The sequence below is a fragment of the Artibeus jamaicensis genome, unplaced genomic scaffold (assembly GCF_021234435.1).
Source record: "Artibeus jamaicensis isolate MK-2021 breed Jamaican fruit bat unplaced genomic scaffold, CSHL_Jam_final contig_475, whole genome shotgun sequence".
NCBI classification, from domain to species: domain Eukaryota; kingdom Metazoa; phylum Chordata; class Mammalia; order Chiroptera; family Phyllostomidae; genus Artibeus; species Artibeus jamaicensis.
The window spans coordinates 7,191,437-7,211,345 of NW_026521852.1; the positions used below are offsets into that span (position 1 = coordinate 7,191,437).

The 19,909-nt window shown below is 39.0% G+C and overlaps 1 protein-coding gene across 2 annotated transcripts in view; it reads left to right on the forward strand.

Annotated features, from left to right (window-relative positions):
• Window positions 1-19,909, forward strand: part of SPTA1 (spectrin alpha, erythrocytic 1) — a 225,771-nt gene that overhangs the window by 147,551 nt on the left and 58,311 nt on the right. For both annotated transcript variants that reach the window (XM_037166281.2, XM_053668006.1), the window contains exons 30-36: window positions 3,898-4,041; window positions 5,665-5,768; window positions 5,989-6,151; window positions 6,397-6,528; window positions 7,031-7,168; window positions 7,352-7,456; window positions 15,158-15,366. In XM_037166281.2, coding sequence (XP_037022176.2) covers window positions 3,898-4,041; window positions 5,665-5,768; window positions 5,989-6,151; window positions 6,397-6,528; window positions 7,031-7,168; window positions 7,352-7,456; window positions 15,158-15,366 — 995 coding nt within the window. The remainder of the gene's footprint in view (window positions 1-3,897; window positions 4,042-5,664; window positions 5,769-5,988; window positions 6,152-6,396; window positions 6,529-7,030; window positions 7,169-7,351; window positions 7,457-15,157; window positions 15,367-19,909) is intronic.

The window sequence follows — 19,909 nt, forward strand, 5'->3', positions numbered from 1 at the left end:
TGGATTTATCGACCCTTAGAATTATGCTTTTAGTCACTGTTTTTTAATTCTGCTCTGATCTTGTTTCTTTCCTTCCTTCTACTTGCTCTGGGCTGTCTTTGTTGTTGTTCCTTGAGTTCTTTTTGGTGTAGTGTTAGGTTGTTTATTTGAAATGTATCTATCTTTTTTAGGTAGGCCTGTACCACTTTGAACTCCCCTCTCAGGGCTGCCTTTGCTGTGTCCAGTAAGTTTTGGATTGTTGTGAGTTCATTTTTATTTGTTTCCAAAAACTTTTTGATTTCTTCCTTGATCTCATTCTTGACCTGTTCACTGTTTAATAGCATGGTATTCAATCTCCATGAGTTTGAGTGGTTTTTAGTTATTTTCATGAGGTTAGTTTCTAATTGCAGTTCCTTGTGGTCAGAGAAAATATCTAATAGGATTTCAATATTCTTGAATTTGTTGAGGCTCGTTTTGTGTCCTGTCATGTGGTCTATCTTTGACAATGTTCCATGTGCATTTGAAAAGAATATTTATTTTGCTTCTTTGGGATGAAAAGCTCTCTCTCTATATATCACTTAAGTACATTTCATCTAGGGCATTGTTCAACGCCACAATATCTTTGCTGTTATTTTGTTAGAAGAAATATCGATTTCTGACAGTGGAGTATTAAAATCCCCTACTATAATTGTGTTGCTATCTTTCTTAAAGTCCTCCAAGTTCTTTCTTATATATTTGGGTGTTAATATGTTGGGGGCATATATTTTTATAATGTTTATGTGTTCTTGATGTATTTTTCCCTTGAGTATTATGAAGTTTCCTTCTGGGTCTCTCTTTATGGCCCTTGTTTTGAAGCCTGTTTTTTCTGATATGAGTATTGCTACCCAGGCTTTTCTTTCCTCTTCATTTGCTTGGAGTAGTTGTTTCCAGCCCTTCACTTTCAGTCTGTATAGGTCTTTCGTTCTGAGGTGGGTCTGTTGTAGCCAGCATATGTGTGATCCTGATATCTTATACATTCAGCTATTTGATGTCTTTTGGTTGGAGAAATTAATCCATTTATATTTAAAGTTATTATTGATAGGTAGTTATTCATTGCCATTGTTTTATACTTGTGTTCTTTGTCACTCTTTTTCTTCCTTTTCTTAAAGCAGACCATTTAGCATCTCCTGCAGAGCTGATTTGGTGGAGGCATATTTTTTTAGACTTTTTTTGTCTGGGAATATTCTTATTTGGCCTTTCATTTTAATTGAGAGCCTTGCTGGATAAAGTAGGGTTGATTGCAGGCCTCTGGTTTTCATTACTTGAAATCTTTCTTGCCATTCTCTTCTAGCTTGGAGTGTGAGAAGTCAGCTTCTAGCTTTATCTGGGCTCCCTTGTATGTTATTTTTTTTTTCCTTTGCTGCCTTTAAGATTTCTGCTAGTGTTGAAATTTTGACATTTTAATTATGATGTGTCTTGAAGTGGGCCTCTTTGGCTTGTTCCTGACTGGGATTCTCTGTGTTACCTGGATTTTTTTCTCCTCTCATTAGGGAAGTTTTCCATCATTACTTTTTCAAACATTTTTTAATCCCTTGCCCTTCTTTTTCTCCTTCTGGTATCTCTATTATATGTATATTATGAATTCTCATGTTTTATTGCAGCTTCCTTCTCACCTGTTTGTTCTTTCTGAGTCTCTCTTCCTTTTCTTGCTCCTTCTGTTTTTTTCCTACCTTGTCCTACAGATCACTGATTCAATACTCTATTCCATCTAGCATGCTTGTAATTCTTTCTAGTATGTTTTTTACTTCTGAGATTTTATTGTTCAGTTCTTCCTGGGTTTTGTTTATAGTTTCTATTTTCTGTTTCATACTGTTGTAGTTCTTACTCAGTTCCCTGTAGTTGTCTGTGAGCTCCTTGGGCAGCTCTATAACCATTATTTTGAATTCCATATCTGATAGTTTGCTTACCTCCATTCCATTTAGGTCTTTTAGTGAGGAGTCTTCCACTCTTTTTGATTGTATGTCCCTTTTTTGTCTCCCCATTTTAGGTGTGTGTTTTTATTTGTTTCTGCACTTCCTGATGTTTTGCTTTGATTACTGTCTTCATAGGGTGAAATTCTATGGTAGGAATTATATGGGGTTCATTGGTGTGGTCTCTTTGACCTCCTTGTCTGTGATCTTCTTTGATCTGTGGATATTCTGGTTTGCCCTTTCTTCTGTTTGAGTGGGCTCTTTAGGTTTTTGGCTTTTAGTGGTTCTTTTGTTAGTGGTTTCTCTACTCCAGCAGGTGTATTGAGGTCCATAGCTCCCTCCTATTCTTGTGTATGATCAGTGGCAGGGGGCAGGCAAAATGGATTAAGACAGGAAGAGAGTATTCTATGTGATTTAAAGTACCAGCAAGTAGAGAAGAGATAGGAGATTCTTTGGATAAGTACAATGTTAACTGATTTTTCACCCAACTAGCCACTTTTGATAAAAGGTGAAAGAGAGATAAGACTCATGTTAGAGGGGAGAGAGGAGAATAGTGAACTGAATTCAGAAAACAGTGCTTGTTCAAGGTTAGATGATGACATGTATTGAGAGTAAAGGATGGAAAGTAGGCATAGTGTGAGAGAGAATAGAGTTAACCACAACAATAATAATGATCAGGAATAAAGTAAAGTAGGCTAATATCAGGACAGTTTTCTGTGTAGTATGTAGAATTGTATGGATCAACAATTATTTACAATAGTACTGGAACAACAGTAATATCAAGAAATATATAATTTGGATAAGCAGAATAGAAAGTACTTGATCAAGAAGCAAGTATTAAAGATTTTACTTATTTTTTTTAGAGAGAAGGAAAGGGAGGGAGAAAGAGAGGGAGAGAAATATCAGTGTGTGGTTGCCTGTCATGAGCCTGCAATCTAGGCATGTACCCTGACTTGGAATAGTCCAGCAACACTGTGGTTCACAGGCTGGCACTCAATCCACTGAGCCACATCCACCAGGACTAATTCAAGTTTTTATTTATTTATTTATTTATTTATTTATTTTTAGAACCTAATGTGTGCAGAGCTCTGACAATACAAAGATTAGTAACTCTTTTCTTAAGTAGTGACATTAGTCATGTAGACAGATTATTCCAGTATAGTAAAATTATTAATGAAACAAAATGTATTACTGTTTTGAGGTTAATGAAGACGAAATGATTAACACTTTGAGGGAAAAGAGTGAGTGTTACAGGGTACCCTGAAGGGGGAATGTTTACTAGTCTTAAATAACCAGCCAGTATTCACAGTATTAGAATATGGGAAATAGAATCCCAAGAACGTAGCATAGCTTATATGAAAACATAAAATGTATTTACATGGTCCAATACAATTGTCCCCCATTTGTTTATGCAAGATACATACCAAGATCTACAGTGGATGCCTAAACACAGATAGTACCCAATCCTACTTATAAAATATGTTTATCTACATATATACCTATGGTAAAGTCTAACTGATAACTTAGGCATAGTAACAGATTAACAACAATAACTAATAATAATACAGAACAGTTATAGTAATATGTTATAATAAAAGTTATGTGAATGGCTTTGGGACTGTTCTTAAGTAAAATGAAGGCTACTTGAACACAAACACCATTGATACCATGACAGCTGGTGTAATAACCAAGATCTGTAGGTGACTAACAGTTTGAAGGTATACAATAGCATTGGTACACTGGGCAAAGGAATGATTCATTATCCAGGTGTAACAGAGCGAGATGGCAAGAGGTTTCATAACTCTACTCAGAATAGCTCATAATTTGAAACTTATGAATTTTTTTTCCCCTGGAAATTCCATGTAATAGTTTCTGACTGCTGTTGACCTCAGGTAACTAAAACTGCAGAAAATAAAACTGGGTAAGGGATGACTAATTTGTCATATACTTCTAACTTGATTCCCCATAGTTGTTCCAAGGGAACTGTGATCAGGTTGAGAGCTGGATGTTGGCACGCGAGAATTTCCTGAAGTCAGATGATAAGAGTTCCTTACACAATCTGGAGGCCTTGATGAAAAAACGTGATGATTTGGACAAAGTAATCACTGTCCAGGTAATAATAACTAATATAAGAGTTCTAAAACAACTATTAATAACAGAAATTCTACATATGTATGTGGTTTTATAATTTAAAAGTATTCCCATTTGCTTCTTACAGGAAACTAAGGTAGGCAGGGTAGCTTTATACTTTGTTTCAGTCTAATTCAATTTACATATAGCACTGGACTTTCTTTACATCCAACTTTTGAAAACCTGAATTTTAGTTGGAAGAGATTTTTTTAAAAGATGTTATTTATTTATTTATTTTTAGAGAGGGAAAGAGAAGGAGAATGAGAGAGAGAGAAACATCAGTGTATGGCTGCCTCTCACATGCCCTGCACTGGGGACCTGGCCCACAACCCAGGCATGTGCCCTGACTGGGAATCAAGCCAAACACACTTTGGTTCACAGGCTAGCACTCAATCCACTGAGCCACACCAACCAGGGCTGGATGAGATTTTTTATACTATTTCAATATTCCACCCAACGCAGGAATTACTCTCCACAGTGGCCATGGGAAGTGTCAAAGAAACTCACTACCACACAAATAGCCCCTCTCAGTATCATTATTAATGTTTGTTCTCTTGTTGATTTAAAATTTACTTCCCTGTAATGTGTTTACTATGGGAGTCTCCATCCAGCAGAGTCCTCCCAGCTGTCACAGATGAAATCAGTCTTCCAAGATAAGATCTTCTTGGGGAGAAAAGGCTGGCTAATCTCTCAGAAGATAAGAGCCTCCAGTACCCTTTTCCCTGGATGTTTGTTGAGTTTGGCTCACACAGAGATGCATAGTATGCATGAAAAGATCATCAATCAATGTCCAAAAAGCTACAGTCATGAAAAAATGATATCATCTACATATAATAATTGGAGAAACTCAGGGATTGCCTCTGGTCAGGGTTGGTGAGATATGCTGACTCCAGAAAGTTATTTGCAGTGTGTATCATGAAGTAGGGAGTTTCACTCCCTACACTTTGAGCTCAATTGTATGGTTCATACCAACAGGGTTATTACTCAGCAGAGCAAGCCTCAAAGGAAACAATGAGCATTCTTCATCAGGCTCGATTTGCCCCCAGGAGCTATTCATTCTAGTGCATGGCCACAGCTGCCTCTGGCATTGTTTTCAGGCTGAGTTAGGTTGGGGGAGCAAAGCAGCCAAGAGATTAGGAGACTTCTTACAGGGTGAGGGTCTTTCTGCCCCTTCTCTATAGTCCCCTAAGTCCTTCCCTGATGACCCTTTTTGCAGCTGTACCTGGCTCATGTTGTCCCTCCCTTGAGGAATCTTAACTGTCATTGACTAACCAGCCATTTTTTGGGGCCAAGCAGGGTGAAGCGAGGGAGGCAGGGACTGTGCTTCTGCCAGGAGGATAGGTTCTATCCCCTTAGTGGCTCATGGCCCCAAGGCTTTTTCACTCAGCCCTAGCCATGGGACCCTTCTGTCCATTAATGTGGCTATAGTCCCTGAAATCAGGCAGGATGGCTTCCAACAGTTTACCCTTTGGTCTTGGTTTTGTTTCCATTTATGAAGTCAAAAAGAATATTTGTTGTTTTTAGACAGAATCTGAGATTATACCAGGACCTAACCAACAGACATCTGCTCTCTCTCTCTCTCTCTCTCTGTCTATCTCTCAACTAGGAAAAGAAGATCATTGAGCTAGAACATTTTGCTGAACGGCTCATAGCTGATGACCACTATGCCAAGGAAGAGATTGCTACTCGGCTCCAAAGGGTGTTAGACAGGTCAGGCCTGAACAATTGTTTCCTGAGCTATAGTAAGATGCAGCAAAGTGACCTTTCTGTTTTCATTGGATATAGGTAGATGATAGATAGATAGATAGATAGATAGATAGATAGAAAAAATGACAGATTGGCAAATGAGAAGATTCATGTATATGCTATTAGAGCTTGAGGGGAGAATAGAGGGATAGAGGGCAGAGAGTGATCTAGACCCCTCTTTCAGATGGAAGGCTCTCAAAGCTCAGCTGATTGCTGAGTGGACAAAACTTGGATACTATGCTGACCTAAAACAATTCTACCGTGACCTTGAGGACCTGGAAGAATGGATCAGTGAGATGCTGCCCACAGCCTGTGATGAGTCCTACAAAGACCCTACCAACATACAGGTAAGCTCAAAATAGGAATCTTGAAAAACTTCAGCCCAGATTGTTAGATGAGTAGTCATCTCCTTATATTGAACATGTTTTTACTGTTGTGATCACTGCTTCAGGGACTTCTGAGTCTAATGTGGAGCCTTCAAAAGCCATTATCATTTTGGTTATGACAAAAGTACTAACTTCTTTTTAAATAGAAGTTACCTTTTCTTGCTTCCCTAAATGAGAATGTAATTAAGTTTCTTCTTTTCCTTCAGAGGAAATACCTGAAGCATCAGACCTTTGGGAATGAGGTCTATAGTCGTTCTGAGCAAGTAGAAGGAATCATCAACTTGGGGAACTCTCTAATTGAACGGAGGGAGTTCAATGGCAGTGGAGAGACCATGAAGGTAGAAGTTCTTCTCGGCATGGATTTTGGGCTACAGAGGCACATGAAAATATATTTTTACCATTTTATTACTTTCACGTGTAGGGGTACAAAATATGTTCCTTAGTTAATAGTCTTTTCACTGATTGTTGGACAAGGAAAGAGGAAAACAGTGACGCTCAGTCCTTATTGCTCCTATCACACTTAGTACCTATAACTCCAGGAAGGCTTTAGACTTAATATCTAACTAAGCATTATCATACTTGTTTTATATTTCTATCTCTACTGCCAAGAGTCTTTGGCATTTAGACATCAGCCTCTGTAAGCAGCCCAGTACCCCTTCTTCAAATTTCTAATACCTTCTATTATTTTCCTAGATTAAGCATACTGATTTAAAGCATATAATATTCAAGTACTGGAAAATTTTATTAGTCCCTATCTTCACAGCATTCCTATATATTTCAAGTTCTTGTAGGACCCAGGATTCTAAAGATTATAATAAACTCTCAATGTATTTCTGTTAGGGTCAACTGGAAGAGCTGGAGAAACACTGGGACTACCTGCTTGAGAGAACAATTGACAAAGGGCAGAAGCTCAATGAGGCCAGTCGCCAACAGAGGTTTAACACAGGCATTCGGGACTTTGAGTTCTGGCTCTCAGAGGTAATTGCAACTGGAAATGGTGGGAGCATTGGAGTTTAATAAATTCTTATCAGATAATCAGAATTATGCACAAATTATTTTCCTGACTCTTCTTAGAAAAGGCTTGGGGACACAATGGCTAATCTTTATACCTTAAATATAGTTTTAATATGGCAGCTTTATTGCTTATTCTCCTATTCCCAGGCAGAGACACTGCTGGCCATGAAAGATCAGGCCAGGGACTTGGCTTCTGCAGGAAACCTACTCAAAAAGCACCAGCTATTAGAAACAGAGATGTTGGCCCGAAAGGTAAGTGGTTTTGGAATCCCACTCCTCTGGAATGTCCATTAAAAGAACAAAAATGTTTCCTGTCATAGGGGATCATTTGAAAATACAGTCTTACAAAACTGACTTTAGTGTTCTAAGGCAGCATTCATTATAACCATGTCAAATCCATGGGCTACAGAAAGGTTGCAAACAGTCATTTTAATCAATGACCATTAAATAATAGATTCTAAGACTCCAGGAAGTGGATTCTAAAAGCCATCTTGTTTATTTTTTAACTGATCCATTCATATAAACTCACTATCATTCCAAGCTGTATATCTGATCTGGTCTTTGAAAGAAAATAGAAGTTTATTTTATAGAATTAGAAAGAAAACAATAAAATCAGATAAGAACATATACAATAAAGTTAAACTATATACTATAAAATTTAATGGATATTCCAGTAGCAGAGATTTGTCCTTGTAGCAATGATAAACATGCTGGCGGGTCTTAATTTGATATTGGAGAATTTTATATTATCAGTTTTATTTGATAATACAAATAGCTACAGAAAACACAACAAGTAAAAAGCTTTCTTATTGAATTTACTAGAGTGACATGGATTAATAAAATTATATAAGTTTCAGGTATCTAATTCTATAATTATCTGTATACTGTATTGTGTGTTCACCATCCCAAGTAAAGTCTCTTTCTATCACCATTTATCTCCCTTTACACTCTTCTACTTCCCTCTCTTTCTGATAATCACCATACTGCTGTCATTGTCTATGAGTTTGCTTAACCCCTTCACCTTTTCACCCAGCCTCCTAACCTCCTTTCCCTCTGACAGCTGCCCATCTGTTCTCTGTATCTATGAGTCTTTTTTAAATTTTGTTTGTTTTTTATGTTGTTCACTAGATTCTACATATAAGTGAATTTGTGTGGTACTTGTTTTTCTGTAATTGGCTTATTTCACTTAGCATAGTACTCTCCAGGTATGTTCAGGCTGTCAATAAATGTAAGATTTCCTTCTTTTTTTTTTTATTGTTGAGTGGTATTTCATTGTGTAAATGTACCATAGTTTTTTTAATCAAATAATCTCCTGATGGGCACTTGGCTGTTTCCAAATATTGGCTGTTCTTTAACATTTCATATAATAAGGGCTTGGTGATGATGAACTCCTTGAATTTGATCATATTTGAGAAGCACTTTATCTGTCCTTTCATTCTAAGTGAAAGCTTTGCTGGATAGAGCAATCTTGGTTGTAGGTCTTTGGTTTTCATGACCTGGAACACTTCTTTCCAGCCCCTTCTTGCCTATAAGGACTCTTTTGAGAAATCCACTGACAGTCTGATGGGAACTCCTTTGTAGGTGACTGTCCCTTTATCTCTTGTTGCTTCTAGAATTCTCTCCTTCCTTTTAATCTTAGCTAATATAATTATGATGTGCCTCGGTGTGTTCCTTCTTGGGTCCAACATTTTTGGGACTCTCTGAACTTCCTGGATTTCCTGAAAGTCTATTGCCTTTGCCAGATTGGGGAAGTTCTCTTTTATTATTTGTTCAAATGAGGTTTCCACTCGTGACTGTTCCTCTTCCCCTTCTGGTACTCCTATAATTCAGATGTTGGAGCATTTAAAGATGTCCTGGAGGTTCCTAAGCCTCTCCTAATTTTTTTGAATTCTTGTTTCTTCATATTTTTCTGTTTGGTCATTTTTTTCTTCCTTCTGGTCTGCTCCCTTGATTTGAGTCCCAGTTTCCTTTCCATTACTATTGGTTATAAGAAGATAAAAAAGATGAACAGTGAAAGGACAGCAAACTCACAGTTATTAACAGCCACACCTAAAACAAAAGCAAATTAAGAGGACAGCTAGATCAGGAGTGAACTCTATGGTTCACTTTGATTTCTTCCTTGATCCCATTCTTTTTTTAAATTTATTTATTTATTTTTATTGATTATGCCATTACAGTTGTTCTATTCCCCCTTCATTCCCCTCCACCCTACCCCCCCATCCCCACCATTACCCCTCTTTAGTTTATAACCATGTGTCTCAAGTTCTTTAGATTCTATATTTCCCATACTATTCTTGCCCCCCCCCATCTATTTTCTATCTGCTGTCTATGCTACTTTTTTTCTGTACCTTCTCCCCCTTTCTCCTCCTCCCACTCCCCTGTTGCTAACCCTCCTTGAGATCTTCATTTCTATGTTTCCACTCCTTATCTAGCTGTGCTTTTGGTTTTTTTTGTTTGTTTGTTTTAGGTGTGGTTGTTAATAACTGTGAGTTTTCTGTCCTTTCACTGTTCATGTTTCTTTAACTTCTTTTTCTTAGATAAGTCCCTTTAGCATTTCATATAATAAGGGCTTGGTGATGACGAACCCCTTGAATTTGATCTTATCTGAGAAGCACTTTATCTGTCCTTCCATTCTAAATGAAAGTTTTGCTGGATAGAGCAATCTTGGTTGTAGGTCTTTGGTTTTCATGACTTGGAATACCTCTTTCCATTCCCTTCTTGCCTGTAAGGTCTCTTTTGAGAAATCTGCTGACAGTCTGATGGGGATTCCTTTGTAGGTGACTGTTCCCTTATCTCTTGCTGCTTCTAGGATTCTCTCCTTCATTTTAATTTTGGCTAATGTAATGATGATGTGCCTTGGTGTGTTCCTTCTTGGGTCCAACTTCTTTGGTACTCTTTGAGCTTCCTGGATTTCCTGGAAGTCTATTTACTTTGCCAGATTGGGGAAATTCTCCGTTATTATTTGTTCAAATAAGTTTTCCACTGGTGGCTGTTCTTTTCCCCCTTCTGCTACCCCTATAATTCATATGTTGGAACGTTTAAAGATGTCCTGGAGGTTCCTAAGCCTCTCCTCATTTTTTTGAATTCTTGCTTCTTGACTCTTTTCTGTTTGGCCATTATTTGCTTTCTTCTGGTCCACTCCATTGATTTGAGACCCAGTTTCCTTTTCATTGCTATTGATTTCCTGTGTAATTCCATTCATTTCAATTAGTTTCGCCTTCATATATTTGTCTAATTTGTGGCTATAATCAACCAGTTCTGTGAGCATCCTGATCACCAGTGTTTTACACTGTGCATCTGAGAGTTTTGCTATTTCTTCATCACTTAGATTTATAGGCTCTGGGGCTTTGAGATCTTCCGGAGCCATTTTTGTTCTGTTCACGCCCGTTAAGTATGAGAAGGGGAACCTTGGACTCCCAGGTCGCTGGGTTGTGACGCTGTATGTGGGGGCGTTGTCAGAGCGGGGAAATGGCTGCCCCCTCTGCTGTTTAGTGCCACTGGGTGAGGAGCAGATCCTCAGGTGGTTCATCAGGGCAGGGCCACTTAGGTCGCTGGGTTATGACACTGTATGTGGAGGTGGGGTCAGAGTGGGGAAATGGCGGTGCCCTCTGCTGCTGCTCGCCACTGGGGCCTGCTGGGTCCTGTCCAATTGCCCACTCCCTTGCTTGTCTATCCATGCACGGATGCAAGACCACAGTCAACCCACAGCCCTGCTCCCTCGCTGTTTCCCTGTGGTCACTCGCTGAGTTACCCACCAAGTCCAACCCTGCGCCTGGATTCTACGCGCCTGAGTCCGTCGACCGAGTTTTTCTGTGCAACCCCGCTCCGCCAGCTGCTGGTTTTGCCCCTCTTACCAGTTAGGCTGAAGAATTTGTTATCAGACTTCTGAAAAGTTCAATTTTCTGTGTTCTGGCTGTGTTTTCTGTTGCTAATATTTAGTTGTCTCTAAACTTGGTTGTGTGAGGAAGCACGGCGTCTCCACTTATGCCTCCATCTTGGCGGAAGTCCCTTGATCCCATTTTTAACCCATTCATTGTTTGATCTTCATTTCTATGAATGAAGATCACATGGAGGGTTATCAATAGGGGAGTGGGAGAAGGAGAAGGGGGGAGAAGGTACAGAAAATAAGTAGCATAGAAAGTAGATAGAAAATAGGGGAGAGGGTAAGAATACTAGGGGAAATATAGAATCTAAAGAACTTGAGACATGTGTGCATGAACTAAAGGGGGGAATGGTAGGGGAGGGGTGTGCAGGGTGGAGGGGAATGAAGGGGGGGAATAGAACAAATGTAATGGCATAATCAATAAAATAAAAATATGTATTTTAAAAACATATATATTGGCTGTTCTAAATAATGCTGTAATGAACATAGGGGTGTATATACTCTTTTAAATTAGTGTTTTGGATTTCTCCAGATATATTCTGAGAAAGAATAGCTCGGTGATAAGCCAATTTCATTTGAAAAATTTTGAGGTAAGTCCATACATTTTTCCACAGTGGCTGCACCAATCTACATTTCCACCAACAGTGCATAAGGGTTTTCTTTTCTTCACATCTTTGCCAACACTTGTTGATTGTTGATTTATTGATGATAGCCTTTCTGACAGGTGTGAGGTGATGTCCCATTTCTCTGGTGATTAGTGGTATTGAGCATCTTTTCGTATCTCTATTGGACATCTGTATATCCTCTTTAGACAAGGGTCTATTCAGGTCCTTTGCCCATTTTCAATTGGATTGTTTATTTATTGGTGTTGAGTTGTATAAGTTCTTCATAAATTTTGGATATTAAGCCCTTATCAGATACTGTATGAAAAGCCCATAGCCAACATCATACTTAATGAGCAAAAACTAAAAGTGTTTTCCTTAAATCAGGAAGAAGACAGGAATGTCCACTTTCACCACTCTTATTTAACTTAATACTGGAAACCTTAGCCACAGAAATTATATGAGAAGAAGAAATAAAAGTCACCCAAACTGGAAAGGAAGAAGTGAAAGTGTCATTTTCTGCAGATGACATTATATTATATATGGAGAACCCTAAAGATTTCACACAAAAAAATTACTAGAACTGGTAAATTCAGTCAAGTAACAGAACACAAAATAAGTAGCCAGATGTCAGTTTCATTTTTCATGCAGTACTAATGAACTATCAGAAAGGGAAACTTAAAAAAAAATCCCATTTACAATTGTATCAAAAAAGAAGTCAAAATCTTTCTAAGTTTTTTATTTCAGAACTTGATTATATGCCCTGTGGCATCACTGGAGGGGAGCAGATTTTGACTGAAAAGAGACACAGAAGAGGCCATAAGTGTTCTGTGGCCAACTTAAGAGTAGTTCTTATTGACTACTTCAATAAATAAATCTGCATCAAATTCATTACTCTACAGAAGACAGTATTGCTTTTGGACAGAGTGCTGGCTCACCAAGATCTTACTTTCTTGTTGGAAAGAGGAAGAAAATACAAGGTTAAAGATAAGGAAAAAAAAAACGGGACACATGGGGGCAAATGTGCAATTTGAATAATATAGTAATGCTATCTATGTTTCCCCTTGATCTTGCCCTTGTCCAATCAGGGTTAAAAGAACATAATGTCAAGTTTACTAGCTTCAAAAAACAATTTCTTTGACATGTTCTTTTTAGAAACATTTTATTTACTTATTTATTTTTAGACAGAGGGGAAGGAAGGGAGAAAAAGGGGGAGAGAAACATCAATGTGTCATTGCTTCTCGCTCACTCACCACTGGGGCCTGGCCTGTAACCCAGGCATGTACCCTGACTGGGAACCAAACTGGTGACCCTTTGGTTTTCAGGAGGGCACTCAATCAACTGAGTCACACCAGCCAGGGCTCTTTGACACAGTCTTCTTCTTTTTTTTTTTATTCTTTTTTTTTTATTGATAATGCCATTACATTTGCTCTATTCCCCCCTCCCCTCCCCTCCACCCTGCATACCCCTCCCCCACCATTTCCCCCTTTAGTTCATGAACATGTCTCAAATTCTTTAGATTCTGTAATTCCCCTACTATTCTTACCCTCCCCCCTATCTATTTTCTATCTACTGTCTGTACTACTTATTTTCTGTACCTTCTCCCCCCTTCCCCTCCTCCCACTCCCCTGTTGCTAACCCTCCATGTGATCTTCATTTCTATGGTTCTGCTCCTGATCTAGTTATCCTCTTAGTTTGCTTTTGTTTTAGGTGTGGTTCTTAATAACTGTGAGTTTGCTGTCCTTTCACTGTTCATCTTTTTTATCTTCTTTTTCTTAGGTAAGACCCTTTAACATTTCATATAGTAAGGGCTTGGTGATGATGAACTCCTTGAATTTGGTCTTATCTGAGAAGCACTTTATCTGTCCTTCCATTCTAAATGAAAGTTTTGCTGGGTAGAGCAATCTTGGTTGTAGATCTTTGGTTTTCATGACTTGGAATACCTCTGTCCAGCCCCTTCTTGCCTGTAAGGTCTCTTTTGAGAAATCCGCTGACAGTCTGATGGGAACTCCTTTGTAGGTGACTGTCCCCTTATCTCTTGCTGCTTCTAGGATTCTCTCCTTCATTTTAATCTTGGCTAATGTAATTATGATGTGCCTTGGTGTGTTCCTTCTTGGGTCCAACTTCTTTGGTACTCTTTGAGCTTCCTGGATTTCTCGGAAGTCTATTTCCTTTGCCATCTTGGGGAAATTCTCCTTTATTATTTGTTCAAATAATTTTTCAACTGGTGGTTGTGCCTTTCCCCCTTCTGGTACCCCTATAATTCGGATGTTGGAACGTTTAAAGATGTCCTGGAGGTTCCTAATCTTCTCCTCATTTTTCTGAATTCTTATTTCTTCATTCCTTTCTGTTTTATCATTTTTTTCTTCTGTCTGGTCCTCTCCCTTGATTTGAGTCCCAATTTTCTTTCCATTACTATTGGTATCTTTTGTATCAGCATTCATTTCAATTAATTTAGCTTCCATATGTTTCTCTAATTTGTGACTAAAATCCACCAGTTCTGTAAGGATCTTTATAACCAGTGTTTTGAACTGTGCATCTGAAAGACTGGCTATTTCTTCATCACTTAGGTCTATCGGTTCTGGGGCTCTGAGTTGTTCTAGAGCCATTTTTGGTTTATTCGTGCTGTTAAGTGAGCGGAGCGAAGCCTTAGTTGTTTACCAGGACGGGGCGACCCAGGTCGCTGGTTTGTGACGCTGTGTGTGGGGGCGGGGTCAGAGAGGGAGCGATGGCGTTCCTCTCTGCTAGCCCAGAGCATTCAGTCACTCACACAAACGCCTCGGGCTTGCTTATCCGATGGTAATTTTGCGAGCCTGCTGCACCGCGCGCGGGTTTCCCTTCTCACTGGTTTCTCCGCACGTAAATGCGCGCGACCGACCGACCCACTGCGCCTCTTCCCTATGCGCTCCGCAGCCAGCTCGCTGGCGATCAGCCCTCGGTTGCCTGCGCGCACCGCCCCAGGAATTTTTTCTTGCTAACCTGCTCTGCTTCTGGTCTCGCTCCTTGTACCGTTCCAGCCGAGTATCTAGTTGTCCTTTGGACTCCGTATTGTTGATTTTCCATGTGGCTTGGTTGTGACTGCTGTTAAAAATAGTTGTTCTTAGATTTGGTTGTGCACAGAGGCGAGGTGGACCCTCCACCTACTTCTCCATCTTGGCGGAAGTCTTCTTTTTTTTTAAAAAAATATTTTATTTATTTATCTTTAGAGGGGAAGGGAAGGAGAGAGGGAGAGAAACATCAATGTATGGTTGCTTTTCGTGCGTCCCCTGCTGGGAACTGGCCTGCAGGGAACTGGTCTGCAACCCAGGCATGTGCCCTGACTGGGAATCGAACCGCGATTGTCTGGTTCGCAGGCCCACGCTCAATCCACTGAGCTATTGACAGTCTTTTAACTTGAACCATCAGTGGTTAAATTTTGGAGTCTACTTGATATCTGTATTATTCACTGAGTATACTTGGGCTTTCTAGGATGCACTCAGAGACCTAAATGAGTTGGCTACTGATCTGCTCTCAAGCGGGATGTTCAATGCTGACCAGATTGTGAAGAAAAAGGATAATATCAACACGCGCTTCCTAGGTGTCCAGAATTTAGCAGCTCTACACCATGAGAAACTGAAAGAAGCCTATGCCTTGTTCCAGTTCTTCCAGGACCTGGATGATGAGGAATCTTGGATAGAGTATGTACTACCAATTCACATTGCATTAATAACTCAAGAGAGTAGATAATCCACCAAACATGTTTGTATTTGATGCTGAAATGAAATATGTATTTTTTTTTTTGCTGTGGGTATTACTCCTCAATCATGTTTTCCTCAGCTTAAAGTTAACAATGATTTTGTTTTTCCCAAATTTCCTCACTGTATGAAAGCACAGGGAGGTAAGAATTAAGGGAGTGCCGAGCAGTTCAAATACAGTATGGGAATAAAATTAAGAAACCAAGCATCCCTAAATAGATGAGTGGATAAAACAACTACAGGACATTTACACAATGGAACACTACTCAGCTGTAAAAAAGAAAATTTTATCCTTTGGAACAGTATGGATGGACTTAGAGAATATTGTACTAAGTGAAATAAGCCAGTCAAAGAGAAAAATACCATATGATTTCACTCATATGTGGAATCTAGTGAAAAACTGAACTAATAAAGAAAATGGGAACAGACTCATAGATAGAGAACAGAATGACAGCTAGTGGGGAAGGAGGTTAGAGGGTGGAAGGGTTTGGAAAAAAATAAGAATCATGGACATGGAAAACAGTGGGGTGATGCTGGAGGAAATGGGTGTAAGGGGAGTAAATGGTAATGGAAAAAAAAAGACAATAAAATTAAATTAAAGAAAAACCTTAAGTTTTAAAATGTTGAGAGTTTGTTTTCATTTGGTTCCAGAAAATTTTGATTTCTTCCTTGATCCCATTCTTAACCCATTCATTGTTTGATAGCATGCCATTCAATCTCTATGAATTTTAATGTTTTTGAATTTTTTCTTTAAAGTTGGTTTCTAGTTTCAGCCCCTGTAGTCAGAGAAAATGCTAGATATGATATCAAATTTCTAGAATTTGTTGAGTCTTATTTTGTGTCCTAACATGTCATCTATATGCTAAAATGTTCCATGTGCATTTGAAAACAACATGTATTTTGTTTCTTGGGTATGAAAGGTTTTATATACATCAGTAAAGTCCATTTCATCTAGTACATTGTTCAGTGTCACAATATGTTTGTTAGTACACATATTTTTAACATTTATTTATTATATTTTTAAGATGAATCATTTATTTTTTAACTACATTTCTCTGTCTCTCCCCCTACCCCACCTCTCACTCCCATTTCAGGCATCCCCACCTCCATCTTTTGATTCCATCCTGCATTGGTTTTGTTAATGGGTTCTTTATAGTTGTTCCTGAAAATCCTTTATCCTTTTCCCCCATTATGCTTTCCCATCTCCCCTCAAAAATGGTTACTGTGCATTTGTTCTTAATTTCAATGTCTCTGGTTATATTTTACTTGCTTGTTTGTTTTCTTGATTAGCTTCCACTTACAGGTGAGGTCTTATGTCTTTAACCACCTGGCTTATTTTACTTAGCATAATGCTCTCCAGTTCCATTCATGATGTGATAAAGGATAGAAGCTCCTTTTTTCTTTCTGCTGCATAGAATTCCATCTGTAAATGTACCATACTTTTCTGATTAATTCATTTACTGATAGGCACTTAGGTTGCTTCCAGCACTTGGCTATTGTAAATTGTGCTGCTATGAACATTGGAGTGCATAGGTTATTTTGGATTGGTGTTTCAGGGTTCTTAGAATATAATCCTAGCAGTGGAATTGCCAGTTCAAAAGGCAGTTTCCTATGTAGTTTTCTGAGGAAAATTTATACTTTTTTCTATAGTGGTTGCACTAGTGCACAATCCAGCCAACAGTGCACTAGGGTTCACTTTTCTCCACATCCTCTCCAACATTTGTTGTTTTTTGCTTTGTTTATGATGGCCTTTCTGACTAGCGTGCAGCGGTATCTCATTGTGGATTTACTTGGCATGTCTGATGGCTAGCTTGCTGAGCATCTTTTCATATGTCTCTGGACACTTTGTATGTATTACTTGGTGAAGTGTCTGTTGAAGTCCTTTAGTGATTTTGTAATTGGGTTGTCTTCTTGGAGTGGAGTTGTGTGAGTTCTTTACATATTTTGAAGATCAAACCCTTGTCCAAGGTATCTTCAGCAAATATGTTTTCCCATATAGTTAGTTCTCTTTTTATTTTAATACTATTTTCTTTAACCATACAGAACCTTTTAATTATGATGAGATCCCATTTGTTTATTCTTTTCTTTATGTTCCTTGCTCTAGGGAACATATTAGTGACAATATTAGTTCATGGAATATCTGAGATTTTCCTACCTATGTTCTCCTGAGGACTTTTATGGTGTCATGACTTATATTTAAGTCTTTTATCCACCTTGAATTAATTTTTGTATATGGTGTAACTTGGTGATCAAGTTTCAGTTTTTTGCATGTAGATGTCCAGCTCTCCCAACACCATTTGTTGAAGAAGCTATTTTTACTCCATTTTATGCTATTTCCCTTTTGTCAAATATTCACGACCATAAAGACAAATTTATTGCTAGGCTTTCTATTCTGTTCCATTGGTCTATGTGTCTGTTCTTATGCCAGTATCAGACTGTTTTGATTATAGTGGCTTTGTAATACAGTTTGATGTCAGGTGTTGTGATCTCTCTTACTTTGTTCTTCTTTCTCAAAATTGCTTCAGCTATTCAGGGTCATTTATGGCTCCATATAAATTTTTGAAGTGTTTGTTCTATATCTGTGAAATATGCCATTGGTACTTTAATAGGTATTGCACTGAATGTATAAATTGCTTTGGGTAGTATGAACATTTTGATAATGTTAATTCTTCCAACCCATGAACATGGTATATGCTTCTATTTGTTTGTGTCTTCCATAATTTCTTACTTGAGTCTTGTATAGTTTTCTGAGTACAGGTCTTTTACAACCTCAGTTAGGTTTATTCCTAGGTATTTTATTTTTCTTGTTGCTATATCAGATGGGGTATTTTTTCTGATTTCTGTTTTTTATATTTCAATGTTGGTGTACAAACATGCTTTTGATTAATGAATATTGACTTTCTATCCCACTGTTTTGCCAATGTTATTCATTTGGTTGAGATTTTGGTGGAGTCTATAGGATTTTCTGTGCACACTGCCATGTCATCTTCAAACAGTGACTGTTTTGCTTCCTTGTTTCCAGTTTGGTATTCCCACATTGCTGAGTTATTCAATCATAAATGGGTGCTGTACCTTATCAAATTCTTTTCCTACTTCTATTAATATAATCACATGATTTCTGTAATTCCTTTTATTTTTGTGATGTATTAGGTTTATTGATTTGTGAATATTGTACCATCCTTTGTCTCAGTTTCTCAGCCTTGTGTTCCCCTTTGGGTTCGTGTCTGGACCTTTCACAACTCCATGGCTTATTGTCTTACTTGGGGGAAGAAAGAAAAAAAAGAGAGAGCAGAAAGAAAGAAAATAAGCCTCTTTCTGACTTTAAACCTGCTGAGTATGTTCTGCTGGTCTTCCTGGATGCCACAAGAACAGTGGGACTTGGCTTCACTTTACTCCAATTTTATGGTTTTGTGAGAATAGAGGCCAGGTCTGGGCAGCAATATTCATAGTTGCGTAACCTCCAGCCCAGGTCCTCTATGAGATGCTGGGCACCCTCAGGCCTGTACCTTTAATTTACCAGTTGCGGCAAAATCTGTGTGTTGTGCCTCCTCTTTGCTCTTTGTGAGCCCACCATGGCTGGAACACACTGCCAGGCAAGCAGTGCCAGTCAGCCTCCAGGCACTGCACCACTCAGCCTCTAGGCCAGCAGCATGAGTCAAGCCCAGGCACACAGCTCAAATCAGTTTAGGGGCTACAGGTGCCATGAGCAGCCAGAATCAGTCACGGGGCAAGCATCACCAGTCAGCCTCCAGGTAAGTTGCACAACTTAGCTGCCAGGCTATCTTTCCAAGTCTGGTGCAGGCAAGCAGTTCAAATAAGCCTCAGGGTAAGTGGGGCAAATCAGTTGGCTGGCAAGTGCCAGCATGGTTTGAATCCACTGTCAGGCCATCTGACTGAAGGAAGCATGGGCGTGCAACTTAAATCACCTTCTGAGCTGTGAGCCTTTTTTCTTCCCATTAAAAGCTCTTGTTTAAGCCCACTGTTCTTAACAGGCACACAGCTTTTCACACAGCCCAACTTTCTAACAAGTCTGGAGACTATCTGGGTCAGGGTCTGACATGGCCCAACTCTTCCACCTTTTCCAGATGTCACCTGCTCCCCAATTTCTCCAATAATGAAGTAGCTTGTGTCCACAGTCCCAGTGGGCATACAGCATTACTATGTGTATCCCCCTTCATATCTATTCCCTCTAGTGACTTCAAGCATCCAGGTCCCTCTTGATCACAGGCTTCCCTACAAGCTCTGGTAGGGATGGAAGCTAGTCATCTAACTCTCTTCCCAGTATCCTGTAGCAGGTGCCAGATGGGGGGCCACAGCAGCTTATGTCTCTATGCAGATCACAGGGACCTTAGAGTCCCAGTGCAATCTCCAAACCTTCTGTTTTTTCTATGTCCTCTACAATTTTTGGTCTCCAAATTTATATAATCTGGGATTCTGTTGGCTGTTCACACTGTTCCTCAGAAGACTGGCTAAGTGTTCCAGCTGG